Here is a 19421-nt window from a genome sequence, read left to right as displayed (position 1 = left end):
ATTCCCTGACAAAAACAGGTGTGAAACAGCACACCCCTATAGCTTTGCTCCTCTGGCCTATGTGAGCAGCGTCCAGCCTCAAAAATATACGCGTGATGAGGCTGGTTCAATCCCTGTCTTTGCGGACCTCTCTGAACGCCATGTGCTTTTGTAATCTTCAACACACTCGATGCTGAATATAGATTTGCCCCTCTCTCCAACGCTCACAGGGCAGGGTTGGAGGAGGACAGGCTAGTGGCACAAAGAGGTAAAAGTGGCAGCTTGCCATTCCTCTCTGCACCGTCTGTCCCTTGGGCACGTGTGATGCCCTCAGCAAGGTGCCACACGGAGGGTGCAGCACGGAGGCAGCACAGCCAGCCCGGAGTTTGGGAGCTCCAGCCCCACGCCATGCGTTCTAACCACCGGGTCACACAGCTGTCCAGAAGAAAGAAAACAAAGAAACCCTCACATGTGAACTCTTTCCACTAGGGGGAATGTTCAACAGCTGGGGCTCTTGCCTTCCCTCACTCTACCCCTGCGTCCGAAGTTACCTAGTGCAGGAGGTGAAGGGTGATGCTAGGAGATGGGGGCTGTGCCAGCTGCACTAAATTACAGTGTGTGTGTTTTCTTCAGTAAATTACACACCATCTAACAACCAAGATGATTTAATCACTGCAAGAAATAATGCTGGATCCAAACCCCACTGACCTCAACAGAATGAATCTTTTTCTTGACTTGAACGGACGTTAGCTCAGATGCCAAAAGGCCATGTGGAACTTTTCCCCACTACAGCTGTATTCAGCTGTAGGTGCGTGAATATGGGTTAAAATGCAGTCACCGCATACCGAATACCAAAATCCTACCTTTCTTTTATTATAGGGCTAGCCTGATAGCTTGCTAGCAGGGCCAGGGCCTTAGCTGAGCAGTGCTCCCCAGGTTGGCTGCAGGCCCGAGAAGCCGCAGCAAGCTGGGCATGCTCACATGCATCTATCACATGCAGCTTCTGTGGCGCCAGCTCCTACACTTCCAAAGATAATTCAGATTAAAACATGGTAAAACTATCAAAACATCAGCTCATAAAATGCTCTGAAGTTTCCTCATATAAGAACTTAACTCCCTCTCCCCCTTCAAAGTCTAGGCCTCTTAATGTGATCCGCAAGGTCAACAAAATCAGACTTTGCAAGACCAACCACAGAGACGTATTCTGAAGTCAAGGGCCACCTACCAGGAACCCCCTGCTAATAATCCCAAAACATCAAATTCTGGGGAGTGCCAGAGAGCCAAGAGCAGCTAATCTCAACTCTCTGTATCATCTCTTTGAAATGACCTGCAAGAGCTTACACAAGCCTTTTCTTTGCAGGCTGCAGCAATGAATGTCGAAGAAGGAACTGTCTAAACCCTGATCTTTACAACGCTATGCCATGACTTCCCTTCTACAAATCACTAACAGAGCTAATTGTTGGTGCTATGTGTTACTCCTGACCAGCTAGCTGTTTAAATCAAAACCGTGTGGAAACTTCCCCTCTTTCCCCGCCGTGCGCGTGGCAGAAACCGGGCAGCCTGCGAAACCCTTGTCGAGACATTCCCGTCCGCTGCTGCCCCTGCCACCGGGCCGCTGGCCTGTCCCGGAGGCAGCTCCCTGTGACACCGGCGGCCCGGCCGCGCTCGGCAGCTGCACGGGGGCCTCTCTGTGGGAGGCCTCACTCGCTGCCTCGTGGCACCCTCGGCACCCGCCGGCCTGGCGGGCGCCACCTTCCCGCCCCAGCTCTGCTCCCCGCGGGACAGCAGGCTGCCGGCCACGGGAGCCCCGCGCAGCCGGGAGTTGGGGGATCTTCAGCTTTGCAACAGCCCGCGGCCGTGCCGAGGCTCCGTGCCACAGCCGGTGACGGCGCGGCACAGAAGGGGCAGCAGCGAGTGCAGCAGCTCCACGCAGAGCCGCTCTGGAGACCTCCGTGCGCACCAGGGAGCATCCTCCATTCTCACCGCCAGCAGCGCTCACAGCGCAGCACGGGCCAAAATAAAACTGATCAGCAAAATGCCTTTTTAAGCCCAAGACTAAAGGACATCCTTTGCTTCCTAGCTACAGCACACGTTACAGCACTGAACTGCTTCTAGTTTGGGAAGATGCTAAATTTATATTTATCCCCAGCTTCCTCCATGCAGATGGATATTCTGTTAATACTTCTGTTATTTTTCTGAATCACTCTGGCAGATTCTGTGATTTACATGATCAAATCAAGAATAAAAGCAGCGATTCTCAGTGCTGCTCAAGCTTGCTCCTTTCAGTCCATGTAGAAATGTACACACAATCATTAACTATCAACAACAAGCCCACAATTATATACATTTCTGCAAAGTAGGTTGGTTTTATAGTCATTTTTAGCAGCATAAGCTCTCAGACCTAGTAGACTTCCTAATATTAGAAAGTTTCTTTGAGAAAATCAGGAGTTTTGTTTAATACAGATCTAAAGCTCATCACCTCCTGGCAATCACCTGGCCTGCTGGCTTCTAGCTGTTTCAAGGAAGGAGCAGCAATGTGGGAGTTAGCAGCTGCAAAGGGCTTATCCAAAGCCATAAGAAAAGTACCAAATGAAAGTCAGAATGTTTCCATTCCAACAAAACACACAGAAACACCAACTACCACAAGCCCTGCACACCCTGTCAGTGCATTACCTTAATATTCTCCACCAGCAATAACCGTGAATCCTAACAGCTTGAGTTACTGCCCCTATCCAGTCATGCTGGCTCGCAAGCTGCTCCACTTTTGTTTTTCTGCTGTAAATGTCCGACAACAAAACTCCAATAATCACTGTCAGTTTACACTGGAAAAGGCTCCTGATGCAAAGATCACAGAGGCATCCAGCCAGCACCCAATAAAGCAGGTAAACCTTTACAGCTTTGCTGGATCGGGGCCTGACATATGAAATGCCCTGCAAGGACTCATTATTGCATATGATTATGGTGGGAAGTTCCATACAAATGTCTGGAAATCAGCCAAGCCAAGGAGAAACACACAATTTACCATGAAGATACCCTGAGGACAGCTGTGTTTGAGCGCCCAGCCTGCGCTAAAGCAATCCTTACAGCACTCCCACCCTCGCGGCTCCCTCTCACCCTTTGTTTGCATCTGGCCATGAGGCACCAGCCTAAGACCCAGCTCAGGCCTGAACTGCTCTAACGCTCAGGGCTGCTACGGGACCCCTGTTGGAACAGGGTAGGCAGATGCATCTTCCCATTTCCCTGAATGAATCTGTAATAAACAGCCCGATCAACCTGTAAAAGAACATCATGGGCTCTTAGTCACCATTATTTACTACTAACACTGGTTTTAAGAACAAAAGACAGTTTAATACTCTCTCTATTATCCAAACACTTGTCAGCTAGGACCGAGAGACCATCAGCTGCCCTAACAGAGACCCTGTGCAGAGTTCTTTGACAAAAATGACCTGAACCGAGACAAAAGCTCCAAATCCTGCTCTTCAGCTTTGACCGAACCAGAACTCTTCCCAACAGGCCTTATTTTGCCAGCCCATCACTGTAGTGCTATAACCTACAAAGACATTATCCAATGGGAAAAACATTTGAAAAATGACATGTGGAGACTTGCTGAGCCATGAAAATGTATTTACCCACGCCAGCTTTCAGCAGAAAGGCCCTGCAACAACAGCAAGATCACACGTACCACGAGGGCTTCTACACACCCAACGCTCCCATCGGAGGAGGAAAATCTACTTGCACCCACGTCCGCAGACTTGCTTGTAACTCCTGATATTGCAGGGAGCCCAGGCACTCCCTGTGCTAAGGGGGACGTTACGTAACACAGGGTTTCAGCATCAAATACAAGTTACCACACTCTGCTGGAGCACAGTCCACTGCTCAGCCCCAGCTGTAACCATTTAGGTCTGAGAGCAATCTCATGACTGCTCATAGGTTCTAGAAGAGGAATTCACCTAATCATATCTCCTGTACAAGAGATCTCCCATACTACTCAATTTTTTTTCTTGCCTGCTATAGCTTTGTGAGAGAAAAACGTGTCACTGCCCATTAATTCCCTGCCTAGCCCCAAATCATGTGCATGGCACTCAGAACTGAGCAGGCCTAAGGACTCCCGTGTGTCAGAGTTGCAAGCTCTACATGTTTTTACAGGGTGGGTAAGTTATATATAAATAATGATTCAAGAACATGTTCCAGAAGTGGAAGATGATAGCACACTGGTGCCTACCCAAGAAGCTGAATGACCTACTAAGATATTAAGTGTTCTCCCTCCATTGACAGATACTATACTGGAGCGACACAGGCTGTGCCTATTTAACCTGGGAAAATAAGGAAGATGATGGGGAAAGAAGCCAAATAAAGAAGAAAAACAAAGAAGGGTCATCCACGCTATAGTAAATAGGTAACAGAGGCATGAGTGTGTGACATGGAGGAAAGCAAAGGAAAGGTTAGCAATGGCACTGCGGGTGGCCTGGGGCAGTCCCAGTGCAATGCTGCTCTGAGCCGTGTGGCCTCACGTTTAAGGCACAGGTGACCACATCTCTGCCCAAGAGATGGCACCCTTGGCAGAAATGATCAGCTAAACGCCCAGGGAAATGAGTCTGAATTGGCCATGAAGCAGAGAACAGCGCCAAGAGAGCGAAAGGGCTCTGGAGCCAACTCAGCTGTCCCTGTATCTTGCTTCCCGGTGCCTCTGGCTTTCGGGGCAGCATGCACACAGTCTCTACCCCACAGAACAGTTAATCCACCAGCCAGCTAAACAAGCGAGCCTGTAAGCACAGGGCTGCTGTTTCAAAAGTCAGTAATCCAGATTCCACCTGCAGAGCGTGTGAGGACAAGGTGCGACGGTTCTTACAGCGCGCGGCTTTCACCCTCACTGCAGAGGTTAGAACTTGTCAGCTCTTTCATTATCATCTCCAGACAATCACTGGTTCATCCAGAAACTATTCCTTGCTAAAATATAAGGTGCTGTCACCAAGCTAATATGTACTGCAAACCCACACGTTGCTTGCATTAGCTACAAATACAACAGAGGAACGACAGAGTTAATCTGAGTGAACACCAAGGGACTTAAACATACCATTTTCAAAGAAAGGATATTACTACTGACAGGATTCAGTTTGCAGACAGTCAAATAACATACCAAATTCTTTCCCCTGGTACATGGTCTCGCCTGTGGACTAGGTTAATTTGCAGAGATGCAGCTAAGAAATCAAGCTCCTCCTGAAGTGATCTCTGAATGAGAAACCGAAGCCCTTTTCCTGTGTGTCTGTGCAGCCATGTGCCGGCTCCCCACCCTCCCAAGCAGGCAGGCTCAGGCAGGTCAGTGCACAGCTGGGCAACCGCGCCAGGATGCCCCTTGGACCAACTCACATGTCCCATCTCAGCTGTGACTGTATCTCAGGCTCTGCACCATGCAAACGGGACTAAAAGGCCATTAGTCCAGAACTGGATCCTGTTTGGACACTGGAGAGCACGCTAAAGTGTACACATGATTGCCTGCACCTGTCAGTGTAAATGCCTCCTTAAACTATTTACTATTTGTGGGACAGTGAGGAGTGGAGAAAGGAAAACACTCAGAGACACATTTTAGGGGCTAAAGACAATTCAGTTCTTGACCATGTTAATACACCAGATTCTGCAAAGTCACATTGCAGAAACTGAAACCAGGTAGGAACCACCTCAAGAAACCCAACCACAAAGATCTGAAGAAATTGTGCAAAGAACAAATCAGCGCAGACCTCATCTGCTGCTGCATGATTTAGCTGGTGATAAGAACCCAAACCTGTAAAATAGAGACTGAGGATATGTTATAAAAGTATAAGCTGGAGTAACTCCTAGGATTTCAGCTGAACCACTTCAATTTCACATCAGAATAATGTTATTGAAACCAGCAGCTTAACACAAAGGTGCAGTTTGAGTTACGCAGTAGGAAATCAGATCCTAGTGACTTTTCCCTCTGTCAAGGATTATAATCAGCTGCCTAATCCTAGCTGACATGCAGCCAAAGATGATGATGGATTCAGCCCTTCTTTGAGAAGTCAGTGTGATGCTTCACTAGCAATATTGCTGCGGTATCGCTCTAATACATTACAGTGTTTCAGGGATGGAAGTACAGCAGCTACCCTGGGTTACACGAGTACCAGAGAGTTGTGCAAGTTGCTAATCTGCCCTAAGTGTGCAGGCCAGGGTGTGAAACTTGGTTCATTTAGTCAATCTGATCAGCTACAGCCCAAGTGCACAAAATATATTCTATAACCACTTATTGTGAGAAACAGTTCACTGCTATTAGTTCAATCCCACCATGAAGCAGAACACTAGGCTAGTTCCCAGGCTCCCTGAAAGGAAATAATACATATTTACAGTGGTGCTCATACCTTTGTCTGTGCATCAACAGCAGCTCCTTGGTTAACGAGAACCTCTGCTACATTGACTCTGTCCTCTTGAGCAGCCAGGTGGAGAGGCGTCAGTCCACTCTGTAAATCGGGAGCAACAGGTGACAATCTTGCAGAGGAAATGCATGTGAATACTAAAAGCAAAGTTTCCCTCCTGCTAATGCTCCAAAAGTCCCATGGTATTTAATGAAAGAATGGATTGCAAGTGAAGATGGAATTCATCAGTGCGATGTGCTTACTGATCACATTCGCTGAACTGCAGTAAACTACAATTTGAAATCTAATGTTTGTTTTACACAAGGAACATTTTCTTTATGCAGCATTAAATATGGGGTAGCAAATTATATTACGGCATTTGAAGAAAAATTCACAAGATATTTCTTTTCTCCAAGCTATTTCACTTTAAGAACAAATAAGATTTCTAAAGAAACACTGAACGATTGTTAACCTTCCTTAACCTTCCTACAAATTTTCCAGGAACAACATTCATTCAGATTTAAACCTTGCTTTTTACCAATGAAGTTTCTACTTAATACTTCAGTATTCTAAAACACAGACAAAAATGATAAAACTAGATTTCTCTGAATGATCTTTTCCTCTCAGCCCAGGGACTTGTTCTTAGATGATATGAACTGACATCTGGATTTTGGATAGCTCATTATTTTTCTTATCATCTCCAAACTTTAGAACTAAGATCCTTAAAACCTAGGCAAGCCATGTGACTTGTATAAAAGACCTAACACAAAAGGGGTAGAAGAGATTATCTGTTGAGGTGATGGTGTTGAGGCGGTGGTGTTGAGGCCTTGTTTGTTCCATAGAGGAATGGGAAAGAATTTCCTTCCCTGGCAAGCTCCAGTTTTCCTTTCCTCGTCCTGCTCTTCCACGCGGGCGGCAGAGCAGCACGAGGCGGCGGCTGCCGCATCAGGCAGAAACTCTCGCTAGGTTTCTGAGCGCAGCTTCCCACCGCTCACACCCAGCGCTCCTCCGCAGAACCGCGCAGCTCCCGCCAGGCCCTGCCGTGGGGACTGGCCAGCGCAGGGGGCAGCTGCTGAGCGAGGGCTTCACTGCTGCCTGTGAGGACGGGCATTGCCTTCCGTTACACTAACACGTAACGGGAACCAACCCTAAGTTAGTGGGCTGGGTATATGAGCCAGACCTTTCAAAAAGGTTTAAGTGCTCTGCACCCACATATGGGGCTCTGAGTATTCAGCTCCCAACTATGCTGTGGATCCTGAAGAAATGAAGAGTCTCTTTATTCCTAAGTCAACATCCTTTAAATGTCTGGCTCCAAAATATAGGTGCTGAGCTCTGATGAGAAAGGGATCCTGAAGTCGAGGATGCTGCTGGTAATGAACCTCTGCTCGGAGAAAGCTCTGCTCAGAATGCCAAGCTGCTGCAATCACCTCCCTGAACCAGCCTCAGCAGCAGCAACACCTCGACAGCCTCGTGGTGCACAAATGCACCACACGCCAACACGATGGTTAAACCGGGGAGAGGCAGCAACTGCACGAGAAGTGGTCCCACCTGAAGCAGGCACCAAAAATAAACCAATTGTAAAGTTAGAAGCAGGCGAGATGGCAGCGCTCTGAAGCACCAGGCGCAGCCTCGGAGGACACTGAGTCTTTCTACCTGCTGTGAATGAGAAACAGGCTCTATGAAAAATTTCTTTCTTGCCTTTCCACTTTAGCCACATAAATCCAGACTGAAGCTCCACTTTACAACAGCTCTGATGGCTGCAAGGGGGCATCTGAGGAATGAAGGCTGCCATTTGCTCAATACATTACCACAGAGCAGACTTAATGGCCTGTAAAGTCCTACATATAGAAAATAAAATGCTTTTTCAGTCCCCAGGAGAAATTACACTGAAAATCACTGTGTTATGAAGAATGCCCCCTGGGGAGGAAGAATTACTTAAATTAATGAACAAAATCTAAGACAACCTCACTGTTATTATCCTGTAAAAAAAATCAGCTTCTCTTAAGTTAGTTGTTACCACTGCTTAAGGGGCTGCTACACATCTGAAGGCTCATAAATGACACACGCCACCCTGCCTACCGCTGGGCTAGCCTTTTGGCAGGCTAGCACATTGGGGAAGGATGGAGATGCATTAATAAATTCCCCTGCAAAGTGACTGCTACAAAACCATGTGGGTACCATGACCCACAGTTCATCCAACACGACCCAGCAAACGCTGCAGGCTGCTCTCGCTGCTAGAAGCAATGCTGATACCTATTCAAACACCTGCACTAGTTTTCAAAACCTGCATAATCACATTGGACAAAATTTCCTTGCAGGCCCCTATCTTTCTCGTCACCATTTTTATTTGTTGCCCAAGCAGCAAACAGCGGGATGCTTACCTTGTTGCTGAGATTTACATTGGCATTTCTAGTGAGAAGCAATGACACCATGTCCACGTGGCCGTCCTGAGAGGCAAGATGTACAGGGGCTATACCCTGCCTGGTGACAGCGTTGGCATCAGCACCGTATTCCAGCAGTGTAGTTGCTATGTCCATCTGGTTTTTCTTGGCAGCTATGTGCAGTGGCGTGTAGCCGTTCTGTCAACAGAAAGCATTTCATTGCAAGCTACTCATTAAACAACATGAAAAATCACTTTTTTATACCTAAGAAGTGATTAGTTTGAAAAATTCTGACAAATGTAACCAAATACAGTATTACCTATCTGTGCAAATGAACATGGCACAGCACTAAGTAATCTGTTTTTAAATGCATTGTTACAGCCAGGAGAATGCTGAGAAGTCTGATGATACTTTCAAGTTTGGGGGAAAAAGCTATCCCTTCAAAACAGAGGAACCTATAGCGACAGGGATCTGAGCTTCATTTCACAGACATTTCTTACTTTTCCTTAAATGTACATATAAATCTTTAGCACAGAGAAGAGCAGGATGTGTGTTCATAATTCGAAGCAGCTGCTATTGTTTGTTTTTTTCCCATTTCCCAGTGTGAATCAAAGCACTATATATGTGAAATATGGCCAGTCTTTCCTGCAACATTGACTCTAACCTTACTGAGAGATTGCTTTGATTCAGAGAATCAAAGGAGAATTAAAGTACAGGACATTACAGGCTTACATCCTTAATTATTTTCTTCTTTCCAGTAAGTGCACCAAGCGAGTCCACTGGCAAGAATACAAAACCTGTGCCTATTTCTTTATAAAATTTTGTAATTCTTAAGGTGAAAGAATTTGGCAAAAAATAGGTAAATAGATACAAAGAATAATGGATCAGCATGGCAATCCCAAACAGGGCCAGTCCCACTTGCCTTCCCAACGACGGGTGCTCGAGGCAGACGCTGCCGGGCCAGCTAAGGAGCCGCTCACGAGAGCAGGGGCAGAGACGAAGCCACGGGTGACAAATCTAACTGCGGAGCTAGTGATGCGATATGTGACAACGCATTTATTTATTACACCACATTTACAAAAGAAATGGGAAGTCTGCTGTTACCACATCATCTTTCAGATGACTGCACAGCGGGTGCCTAAAGCAACAGACGTGCTGCCATTAATTTTATTTAATATTGATGCTCTGCTCAATGTGCTGCTGGAGCTCGCTTGCTGCAGAGTACTAGCAAGCACTTTGTTTTAGCGAGGACTCAAGCTGGCACAAAGTGACAGCTAAAAACCTGCTTGGGGAAGCCAGAGTGACGGGTCTATGAGTTTATTATTTTACGATAATTTCTCCCAGTGGATTTCGGCTTCCCAAGCCCTTGGCTGGGGGGATGGCAATCCCTGCCCTTACAGGATCCCAGCTTCCACTGACACTGGCTTCTTTCAGTGAAAACTGGGTCAGGGTCTCGTGGCCCCCGCAGGAGGCCCTTCCTCCTGCCGTGGCATTTCCAAGCTCTGCGCTGCACAGCAAGAGCTCGGGGATCTCCCGGCCCCTCCGGCACTGCCCCTGCTGACTGCCGCCACGGGCACAGCTGCTGCCGGGCCGCGCCGCAGCTCCCGGCTCGTCCAGCTTCCCTCTCCTCCGCACCGCTCCGATGGGACCTCCCCCTCGGCCCGGATCTCGCGCTCAGCCCGGGGATGGGCACTCCTGTTACGGCCGTGCTCAGCCACGTGTGAGATGAGGGCAGCAACAAGGGCTGCCTGTCGGGACATCTATTGGCTTTTCCACTAGCTCTCCCTTTCCACTGGTTTCCTCCGGGTGATGTTCAGGACTACATCTGTGACGTGTCAGAGGGGAAGTTTACACTGTGCTTACCCCGCGTGGACATACATCATCCTCAACCTTGTTCTCCTTATTGCTGCTATCCAACTATTGAGTATTGGACAGTATTTAAAACTGGGTTACTGCTGGGCAATACTGCCAATCCCAAAGGATACGGACACTTCAGAATTTAAATTCTTTTTTTCTATTCACAGAACTATTGCACATTCAAACGTCTATTCTTTCATAGCCCCCTGGTATCTTACACTATATTTTGTCTTCCCTACAGCAAACTAATCAAAGCAGAGCTGTGATCAGTTGTTTAATTTTCTCAGAAATCCATTTACACTGTAGCACCAGTATGATGAAACACGTAATAATTATGTATGTTGTATCAAAAAACATATCACACCTCACAAATCACCCCGTGGTGCAATACAGGAGCACCACCTCTGCTAAGCAAGGCAGCAGCTCCAAGAATCTCCCATCCTACAGAGACGGTAAAATGCAAAACCATGAAATTGCCTGGCTGTGAGAAGGTACTAAGGAGACCAGACAACTGAAGACAAGGTTTCGTAGGGTAGGGTGGAGCTTCATTGGAACCAGAAACGCTTTGTTTTTATGTCTGTACTTGCTTTTCTTACTTTTTGTTTATTTACCAGAGGAACCATTTTAACAGTTTACAGAGCTTCAAGTCTGTGTGAGACATTAATAAACAAGGTCAAAGGGTCCCTGTTGTTGCAAGTTGTAGCATATATATTCTGGAAGGAAAAGAGTTAGACGGGGAATAAAGTGATACAAAAAATCTTATGCCTTGTCCCCCCAGAGCAGCCCGTACTTGTTACCTTGGCAGAGGCGTGAGGTGAAGCTCCCTGATCCAACAGCAGAAGTGCGACTTTTTGATTATCATAGTGTGCAGCTACATGTAGTGGTGTTAAACCGCTCTAAAAACACATGCAGAACAAACAAGTGCAGTTACAGACCACCTCCAGGGAAAGCTCATGAGTTCGGAAAATTAAAGCAGACAGGGTGAAAAAGACACTGTTATTATTCATTTATGTATCAAGAGTCTTTAATAACTTTTGAATCAAAGAATGAAACAGATCTGAAAATCATTACTGAGCTGTGAAAGCCCAGTTAACTTTTCCCAGGCTCAGACAAAGAGCAGAGCCCCTATCTGTGCTGCCCCAGCACAGAGCAGGTAAGGAATTCTGACCTCGAGGTCAAGCCCACAGCACTATTTTTCTTTTACTGCAGGCGATAAGTACACTGTGCCTCGGGTCTGTGAAAATCTGAGCTTGGCTGGCTTAAAAAGGTTGAGGTCCTACCGGACTTTGCCCCCTGCCACGGGAGCGGGAGAAGCAGAGCCGGCTGCCTGACAGCTCTGATAAGGGCTGTAAATAGTCTGTGCAGGAAGCTAAGGAATGGTTTTTCTCCAGCCCTGCATGGATACACAGATGACATTTTGCCGTCAATTAACGACCATGGAAATCACTTTTGTCAAGAGGGACTTCTAGCAGCCCCAAGAGCGACTGGGATATAAAACCTATAAATTCAGTTAAACCTCAGCTATGAATATTAGTGTGTGTGGTGTAAGTGGGTAGGATGGTATTTCTAGACTCCTAGGTGTTACTAAACCTCTGGCCCACCTTTCCAGCAGCATCTGGGGATGCATTCTTCTGCAGCAGGAGGTTGGCTACTTCAATCTTTCCGTATTTCGCAGCCACATGTAGAGGAGTAAATCCTTTCTGTAAGAGAAAGCGGTTACATAGTAGCCTCAACAGTGTCTGAAAGTCTGGAGCAGAGCACGACCCTGGCATACAAGGAGAATGCTGTTTCCTCACAGTCTCTGGCACGGGGGCAAAGCGCAGCCCCCAAGGCAGCAAGCCTACAGCATCCCTATTCCTGCTACCCTGACAGGCCTGGATGTTTTCCTATGCGAGGGAGAGCCACAACTACATTAAAAAGACCATAAAAAGGGTAGAGCCAGTTCCTGCCCTCACACCATCAAAAGTCCAAGGACAAGGATGGGTTATCAACTGCCGTGAGGAATTTCTGCCCTGCATTCCTGCCATTCTGAAACAAATGCAGGTCTAATCACTTGGATACGATACACCAGGCTGAGATAAGAGCACAAAGCTCTGTACCCTTCTAACAAAGCACAGCCTCATTTGTATGTTATTTGCACTCACTTTGCATCCTGAAGAAGCTAATTCACAAGTAGCACTTGACACTGGTTTATTTTAGTATTCAAGCTATCGTTTTTGCAACTCCTTTACCTTGGTAATGATAGATAAAGATGCACCATGATCCAAAAGAACAGAAGCCACATCTTCATGCCCTTCCCGAGCAGAAAGATGCAGGGGTGTGTAGCCAGATGTCGTGGCTGCATTTGGAGATGCTCCTTGCTGGAGCAGCTGCTGCACTATATCTGCTTTTCCCAGTCGAGCAGAAATGTGCAGTGGAGTTTGGTCATCCTAAACATACAGAAAACAATATGGTCATATATAAGAAAACCAGGAATCATATTTGGATAGAATATATTTGCCTGTATTCTACTGCTTTTTTGAAATTGCCGATGAACATTAATTCTTCTGAAGTCTTTCCTACTGCACACTGAATCCTGGCTTTCTTTTTGTCCTATCATAAAGATACCTGGTGCTTTGTTGATGCAACACAAGATGTTCCATTCAAATGTACAACCCATAAAAGTAAATAAAACTCACCAATTTTCTTAATCTGGACATGCCCCACTTTTCTTTGCCATTAAATTACATTGATTTTCCTGTGGAATTTGAGAGCTTTCTCAGAATACAGTGAATACACACCTCTTTCCCCACATCCAGGCCTCTTTTATGATTTTGAGTAATATCTAACAATTTAACCATTGTTTGGGACAACCTGAAGAGCCCAGGGCACTATGGCCTAGTACATTTGTGCTAGATATCTAGATAATTCTGTGCTTTTTTATTGATGAACCATATTGATATTTTGTAACTTTACAGTAGGAAGTATCTAAAATGAAAAATCAAAGATTAACATCTATATACCATTTAAAGGAAACAGATCATAATTAAATTCAATCATTCAAAAATAACAGAAAGAAAAAACTCAGTGTGGTGCCAAAATCCACCTTCACTTTTCCAACTGCCCATTCAGATGAAGATAATCCCATTGATTCTAAGTATAAGGGTTGTCCTATCTTGTGTCTCAAATCTTGTTTATTTTTCAGTGAAAGCTCTGAGGTAATCTGTGACCATGTGCTGAATGTCTAATGGATAATTTCTTCTTTCTTCAGCATTTTTGTATTTTTGACCTCCCTGTTCTTACTGCACCATCTCTGCCATAAGCACCTAGGCACACATCCCAGCAGTATGGCCCACCAAGCTTGTGGCTTCCTCTTTTCCCATTCCTCATAAATCCTTCAATCATCTGTCTCTCCTCATCTCCCCCTGCTGAATTCCCTATCTTTGTGCACCTCTGTGTCCTGCATCAGAGTAGCCGTGGGGTGTTCTCTGCTAGTGAGACCTGCCCATGCCCATCCTCCAGTACTGACTTCACACCCTCGGGAGTTAGGATGAAACAGTGTCAAGTGCTGCTTTTCTGCAGGGGGATTCTCCTCCAATTGCTCCAGAGCATTTATGTTTTGCTTAAGTCTTTCTAGTGCAACACCCGTTCTGCACAAATTCCTCATGGCTAACCACAGCTCCAACATATGTCCTATTATTTCCACAGAGATACTATTTATGATAACAAATCGATCACAAGCAATGACAGCTTGCACAAATTAAATCATTGTGTGAAATTATTTAGTGGGTATTTGCATGACTACGCTTCCAAGCACGAGCTGTTCACTTTCAGGATGCCTCTGGCGATTTGCAGACCACATGATTCACTTGTATTGTCAGACTGTTTGCAGATCTAGAATGTATCTGCTATAAATATTTAGCCAGGGGTCTTTATACGTAAACATTCCTCCTGGTAACTTTGCTTATGAGCCAACTCGCAGATGATAATTGCACAATGAAAAAAAATGTAGTTGAAATTTTATTAAATTAACGACTACTTGAAAAGAAGTTTTCCTTGTCTCATTTCCTAAGCCGACATTTAATGCTTACATTTGTCTCCTTTCTCTTTTTCTTTCCCACAATCATCCTATTTCTCTTATTCCATATCTGTCTTTTTTGTCTCTTAACCACTTATTCCTCCTCCCTTATCTTTCTCAATTGTTTCCATAGGTTTTTGTTTGCTTGCTTGCTTGTTTGTTTGTTTTCCCCAGCCCTGAGGGGAAAACCTCTCTCTTTTGTGCCTTCCTTGACTTTCCACGGACGTCCTCTCCTGCTCCAGCTCTGTCTCCCCACGGCCAGGCCAGCCCAGCTCGCAGTCACCATGGTGGCCCTGGAATTCCCTTTTTCCTCCTGTGCCTGCTCGTCACTTTTGGAAGGCACATCCTAATAACCACTTGCTGCTTTTTGAGCGTCCTCGTGATTCCTTCCCTCCACCCTCTTGTTTCTTCTGAAACAAATTCTCTTTTACAGCATCTCCCACAGGATACTGGTGCAAACACAGGCACGGCACCAGCTTGTGGTGCAGGCTTACCTTAGCCTTAGCTTCCACCTGGGCTCCATTCTGCACCAAGTACCGAACGACTTCGGTCTGGCCAGCCCGGGCGGCCATGTGCAGGGCTGTTTCTCCTCTCTAGCAGGCAGCAGCAAAAACAACATATCAGCAAAGATCCCAAGAAACAAACAAATGAAAACCAAAACTCAACATGTTTCATAAACACAAAATACCAGTGACCCAGTTCAAAGTAGTCACCACAAGAATATTTTCTAGGAGTCATTTGTGAGAAAGATGGGAGATTAAGTCAATATTTGACCTCTGAACTGTATGTTGCAAAGCAATTTATTGCTGGGTTATTTTCTCAACATATCATTACCTTTGCGTCTAGCATTTTGTTGAAAAGAAGCATTGCAATTTGTGCATTCAACAGCACTTTATTAATGGTGTTAACAATTATGTCCTTTCACATGGCTCACACTTTGAACAAACACAAATTTAAAATTATTTCAAAGTTTATATATTCAGATAGGCATATCTTTCTTGGCTTTCCTGCTGCTATGCCTTTTGCCCTTAACGTCATTTGTTATCTCACAAGCATTCAGATGAGGAAACAAGGGGAAAAAAAAATCCTTACTATGTACATAAATCCAAGGCTTCATATATATTTAACGAAAAACAATTCCAAGGAAACCAGAAGGAATTCAGGAGGGAAACTGCTTGCTAGATATGTGGAACATTGATATGTCTTAAAGACCAAATAGTCACAGATTTACAAAGGGGTTGTGTATATACATATAAAATATATTTAGATTTGCAGATGAAGGTTTTAATAAAAGATTCTGTTCTAATTGCACTTGCATACGGAAGTTGGACGGGAGATTTTGATGCCAGACTTTTAAAAAGAATCAATTTCATAGAATCTTAGAATCCTTGAGGTTGGAGATCATCTAGTCCAACCTCCCTGCACACACCGGGTCACCTAGAGCACGTGGCACAGGACTGCGTCCAAGCGGGTTTGGAAGATCTCCAGAGAAGGAGACTCCACAACCTCTCTGGGCAGCCTGTTCCAGGGCTCTGGCACCCTCACTGGTAAGAAATTTTTCCTTAAGTTCCTGTGGAACTCTTGGTGCTTCAGTTTGTGGCCAATGCCTCTAGCCCTATTGCTGGAATTCCGAATTTGCTTCTCAGTTTTCAACTGTCCATCTAATGGTGCCTTCAGATTTCACACGTGCCCTGGGGGCACAGGAGCAGAGGAGGGCGTGCGGGGCTGTGCGAGCGCACGCAATATGTCCTGACCATCTGCTGCAACCTGTTGAGAACAGCAGAACTTCCCTTAAATGGCAGGCCCCCGGGGTTCAGGGAAAACAGTGACCAACAGTCAAGTACCCATCTCAAAAATGACATATAAGAAGCTACAGTGAGTATGTTCTTATTCTTTCCTTAGAAAATGAAGAGATTAAACAGATCTGCTCAAAGCCGGTCTCTCTGGAGGTTTCCTCAAGCTGCCCAACACCTCCTCAGCTGGAGCCTGCAGGCTGCACAGCAGGAGCCGTGGCTGCTAAGCCGGGGACGGACAGCAGCTCCCAGAACCAGGCCTGTTACCTCCGTGCCCAGCCTGTAACACATTCACACCCCTGTCACGCTGAACAGAAACGTCACTCACCACGTTGGTCATGTTGGGCGATGCTCCGTGATGCATGAGCTGCGATACAATATTTACATGTCCCATGAAGGCAGCAACATGAATCGGAGTCAGCCCCGACTGAAACCAAACCAAAACCACACTTAGGTGTCTACTCTTACAATACTTTTTTTGATACCCATGGGGAAAAATGAGTTACATTAAAATAGGGCAGCATAGGTGCTTGTTCTCCAAGAGGATCTTCTCTTTTCAAAGACATATACAGATGCTTATAGTAAGCTGCACAAAAAATTGGAAACATATATGGGTATGACTCACAAGCAAACATAAAAGCACTCCAGGAATTCATTAACTCTTTGTAAGCTAAAATCAACTATAGCTAAGCAATTTCAAGTTCTTGCTGTTACGTTCTATTTAACACTTTATATACATACAGACATATATATACATATATAGATATATATATAGAGAAATCATTGTTAAATGCCATTTTAGACCAGAAGAATAATGGATAGGTTGATAGGTTCCAGGTACAAAGATAGCACTTCTTGGAATATGTAACTAATTTATATATATATATATATATATCTCCATTCTCCCTGCCAAATCCAATGGCTTTTGGGTCCATAAAAATGCCTGTTGATCTCAGTGGTGAGCTCCATCGCCACTGCTTCTCCAGGACGAAGGGAATTTGAACCTGTGGCGCCGAGGCAGAGAGGCCCGAGCAGAACCGATCCTGGCTAAAGAGAATGGCCCTGCCGGAGACGCTGAGCACTGCAGAGCGGCGCCACCGCCCCGCTGCGAGACACGCAGCAACGCGGGAGCAGGAGGGAGGCAGAGGGGAAGGCGGGAAAAGGGAGCAGTCATTGAGCAGGGTATGACTGCAAGGATTTTGCTTCAGAACCCCAATTATTAGTTAATATTTCTCTAAGCAGAATTACCCTAAAGCCTCTTCCCAGCTGCTTCTGCAGAGCTGCGGTGAGAGGGAGCCGGGGGCTGCCAGGGCACCGGGCCCTGCTCCAGGGAGCTGCCCGCAGAGCTGGCACACAGGTGCTGTGCATACTGCACTGCCCATTCGTGAGGCATCACGCATGGCTCTGCTTCACCTGGGGGACTGCTCAGTCAGAACAAGGGAACTTGCTCACGTTAAGGTTTCTCCAGGGAGGAACTGCCAAGCTTCCTGGTCAGGTTTCATGATGGCCAGGTATGAGCTGCAATAATCTTTCTTTCTCTAGGGAAACAGTGGCTTACGTGTGGATAGTAAGTACCAACTCCTAACTCTGCCTTGAAAGGCTGTTACCCAGCCAGCAAAAGACACAGAAAGGAAGGTAGCGTAAGAGAAAAGAGTCATGATGAATCTGAGCAAATGCAGTCAAATGTGGTTTTGAAAAGGTACTGTGGGGATGTGTGAGCTGCAGCAAGGGTAGACTCAGTACCCTCTCAAGAATGCCAGATTTCATGTATATTCAAAGGATGCACTGCAAAAAAACAGAAAGGGAGGTCTTCAAGTAGGCAAGCTCTCCAGTCATCACCCAAAGATTTAGGAATGGAACATATGATTTGCTACTGAGTAACTAGAAAAACTAGAACAAAAAACCCATAAACAAATGAACCTCCACTTTGGGGAGATGACCTATTCCTAATTACATTTTGTTTAATCAATGGAATACTTTTACTTTTCCTAATCTGACTTCTTCCATGGTGGTCTCACATCCATATATATATGCCCTTTCTTCCCAGCCTAGCATAACCTATTTTTACATACAGAAAGAAAATTTTCCATAGGCTCTCAATTAGCCTCTCAAATACACCAGTCACTAAGCTAACACACTGATTGAAGTAAGAGCCTATTGATTCCTATCTGATTTGGAATCACCAGTGATGGTAGGTGAATATCATTCTGTGCAGAAAGACAAAACACAGTCTGCAAATTAAACCACCTTTCAAAACAGGACTTGAGTGAAGCGCAGTATCACTCTGGTCTCTTTAATCATGCTTTCTTCATTCCTGTGCATTAATCCACAGGCAGAAATAAGCAGAAGAGGTAGATCATTTCACAAACTTTGCCTGTTATGCTTCACCTGTTATTCCTACTCTGTCCCGAAGTCCATCAGTCATCTAGGCGTTGTGAATCATTAGGGCCACTGAATTTATTCAGGTTTATTATTTGTTGATATTTGGTTGAAAGTCATTATTGACTTGAATGACATGCACTCGTTCATAAACATTCAGATATTAATCAATATAGTCATGATTTATTTTGTATTAGAAAAAAAGACAGATGTGCAATGACTACTACTTACCTCAGTCACAGCTTGGATAGATGCACCATGCTTCAGAAGAAGTTCCATTACTTTTATTCTGTTCTTCTTGCAAGCAATGTGAAGGGGCGTGAAACCATTCTGTAAATGGGAAAGAATATACTCTCTGATACCACACATCTTGACAAATAAGAATTGGGTGGGGATTTCACATAAACATTTCTCTGATAAAAAAACACCTCCCAAATTTGTTTTGATTTCACTAAATTTTTCATTTATAAGATAGAAGAAAATTACAAAAAGTTAAAAAAGTGTGTTTTATATAGCCATTTTAATTATAAAATATGCTGTCCTTACCAATAAATCATTTCTTTAATCTCAGTTTACCACAAATAATCATAAATCTCACTTTTGCTAAACC

At 45.2% G+C, this 19421-nt stretch overlaps 1 protein-coding gene across 24 annotated transcripts in view; it reads right to left on the bottom strand.

The window, feature by feature from the left end:
• The window catches only part of ANK3 (ankyrin 3), a 241995-nt gene that overhangs the window by 60613 nt on the left and 161961 nt on the right, over positions 1-19421 (bottom strand). For all 24 annotated transcript variants that reach the window (XM_088526336.1, XM_088526349.1, XM_088526327.1 and 21 more), the window contains 8 exons: positions 19043-19141; positions 16761-16859; positions 15134-15232; positions 12814-13011; positions 12184-12282; positions 11380-11478; positions 8726-8923; positions 6351-6449 (listed from right to left, as the gene is read on the bottom strand). In XM_088526336.1, coding sequence (XP_088382462.1) covers positions 6351-6449; positions 8726-8923; positions 11380-11478; positions 12184-12282; positions 12814-13011; positions 15134-15232; positions 16761-16859; positions 19043-19141 — 990 coding nt within the window. The remainder of the gene's footprint in view (positions 1-6350; positions 6450-8725; positions 8924-11379; positions 11479-12183; positions 12283-12813; positions 13012-15133; positions 15233-16760; positions 16860-19042; positions 19142-19421) is intronic.

This window comes from Tinamus guttatus, unplaced genomic scaffold, assembly GCF_059628265.1.
Source record: "Tinamus guttatus ecotype Peru unplaced genomic scaffold, ASM5962826v1 Tinamus_guttatus_pri_ptg000246l, whole genome shotgun sequence".
Classification (NCBI taxonomy): domain Eukaryota; kingdom Metazoa; phylum Chordata; class Aves; order Tinamiformes; family Tinamidae; genus Tinamus; species Tinamus guttatus.
The sequence above is the reverse complement of the archived record's forward strand: the minus strand, read 5'-3'. Positions and strand labels throughout refer to the sequence as shown.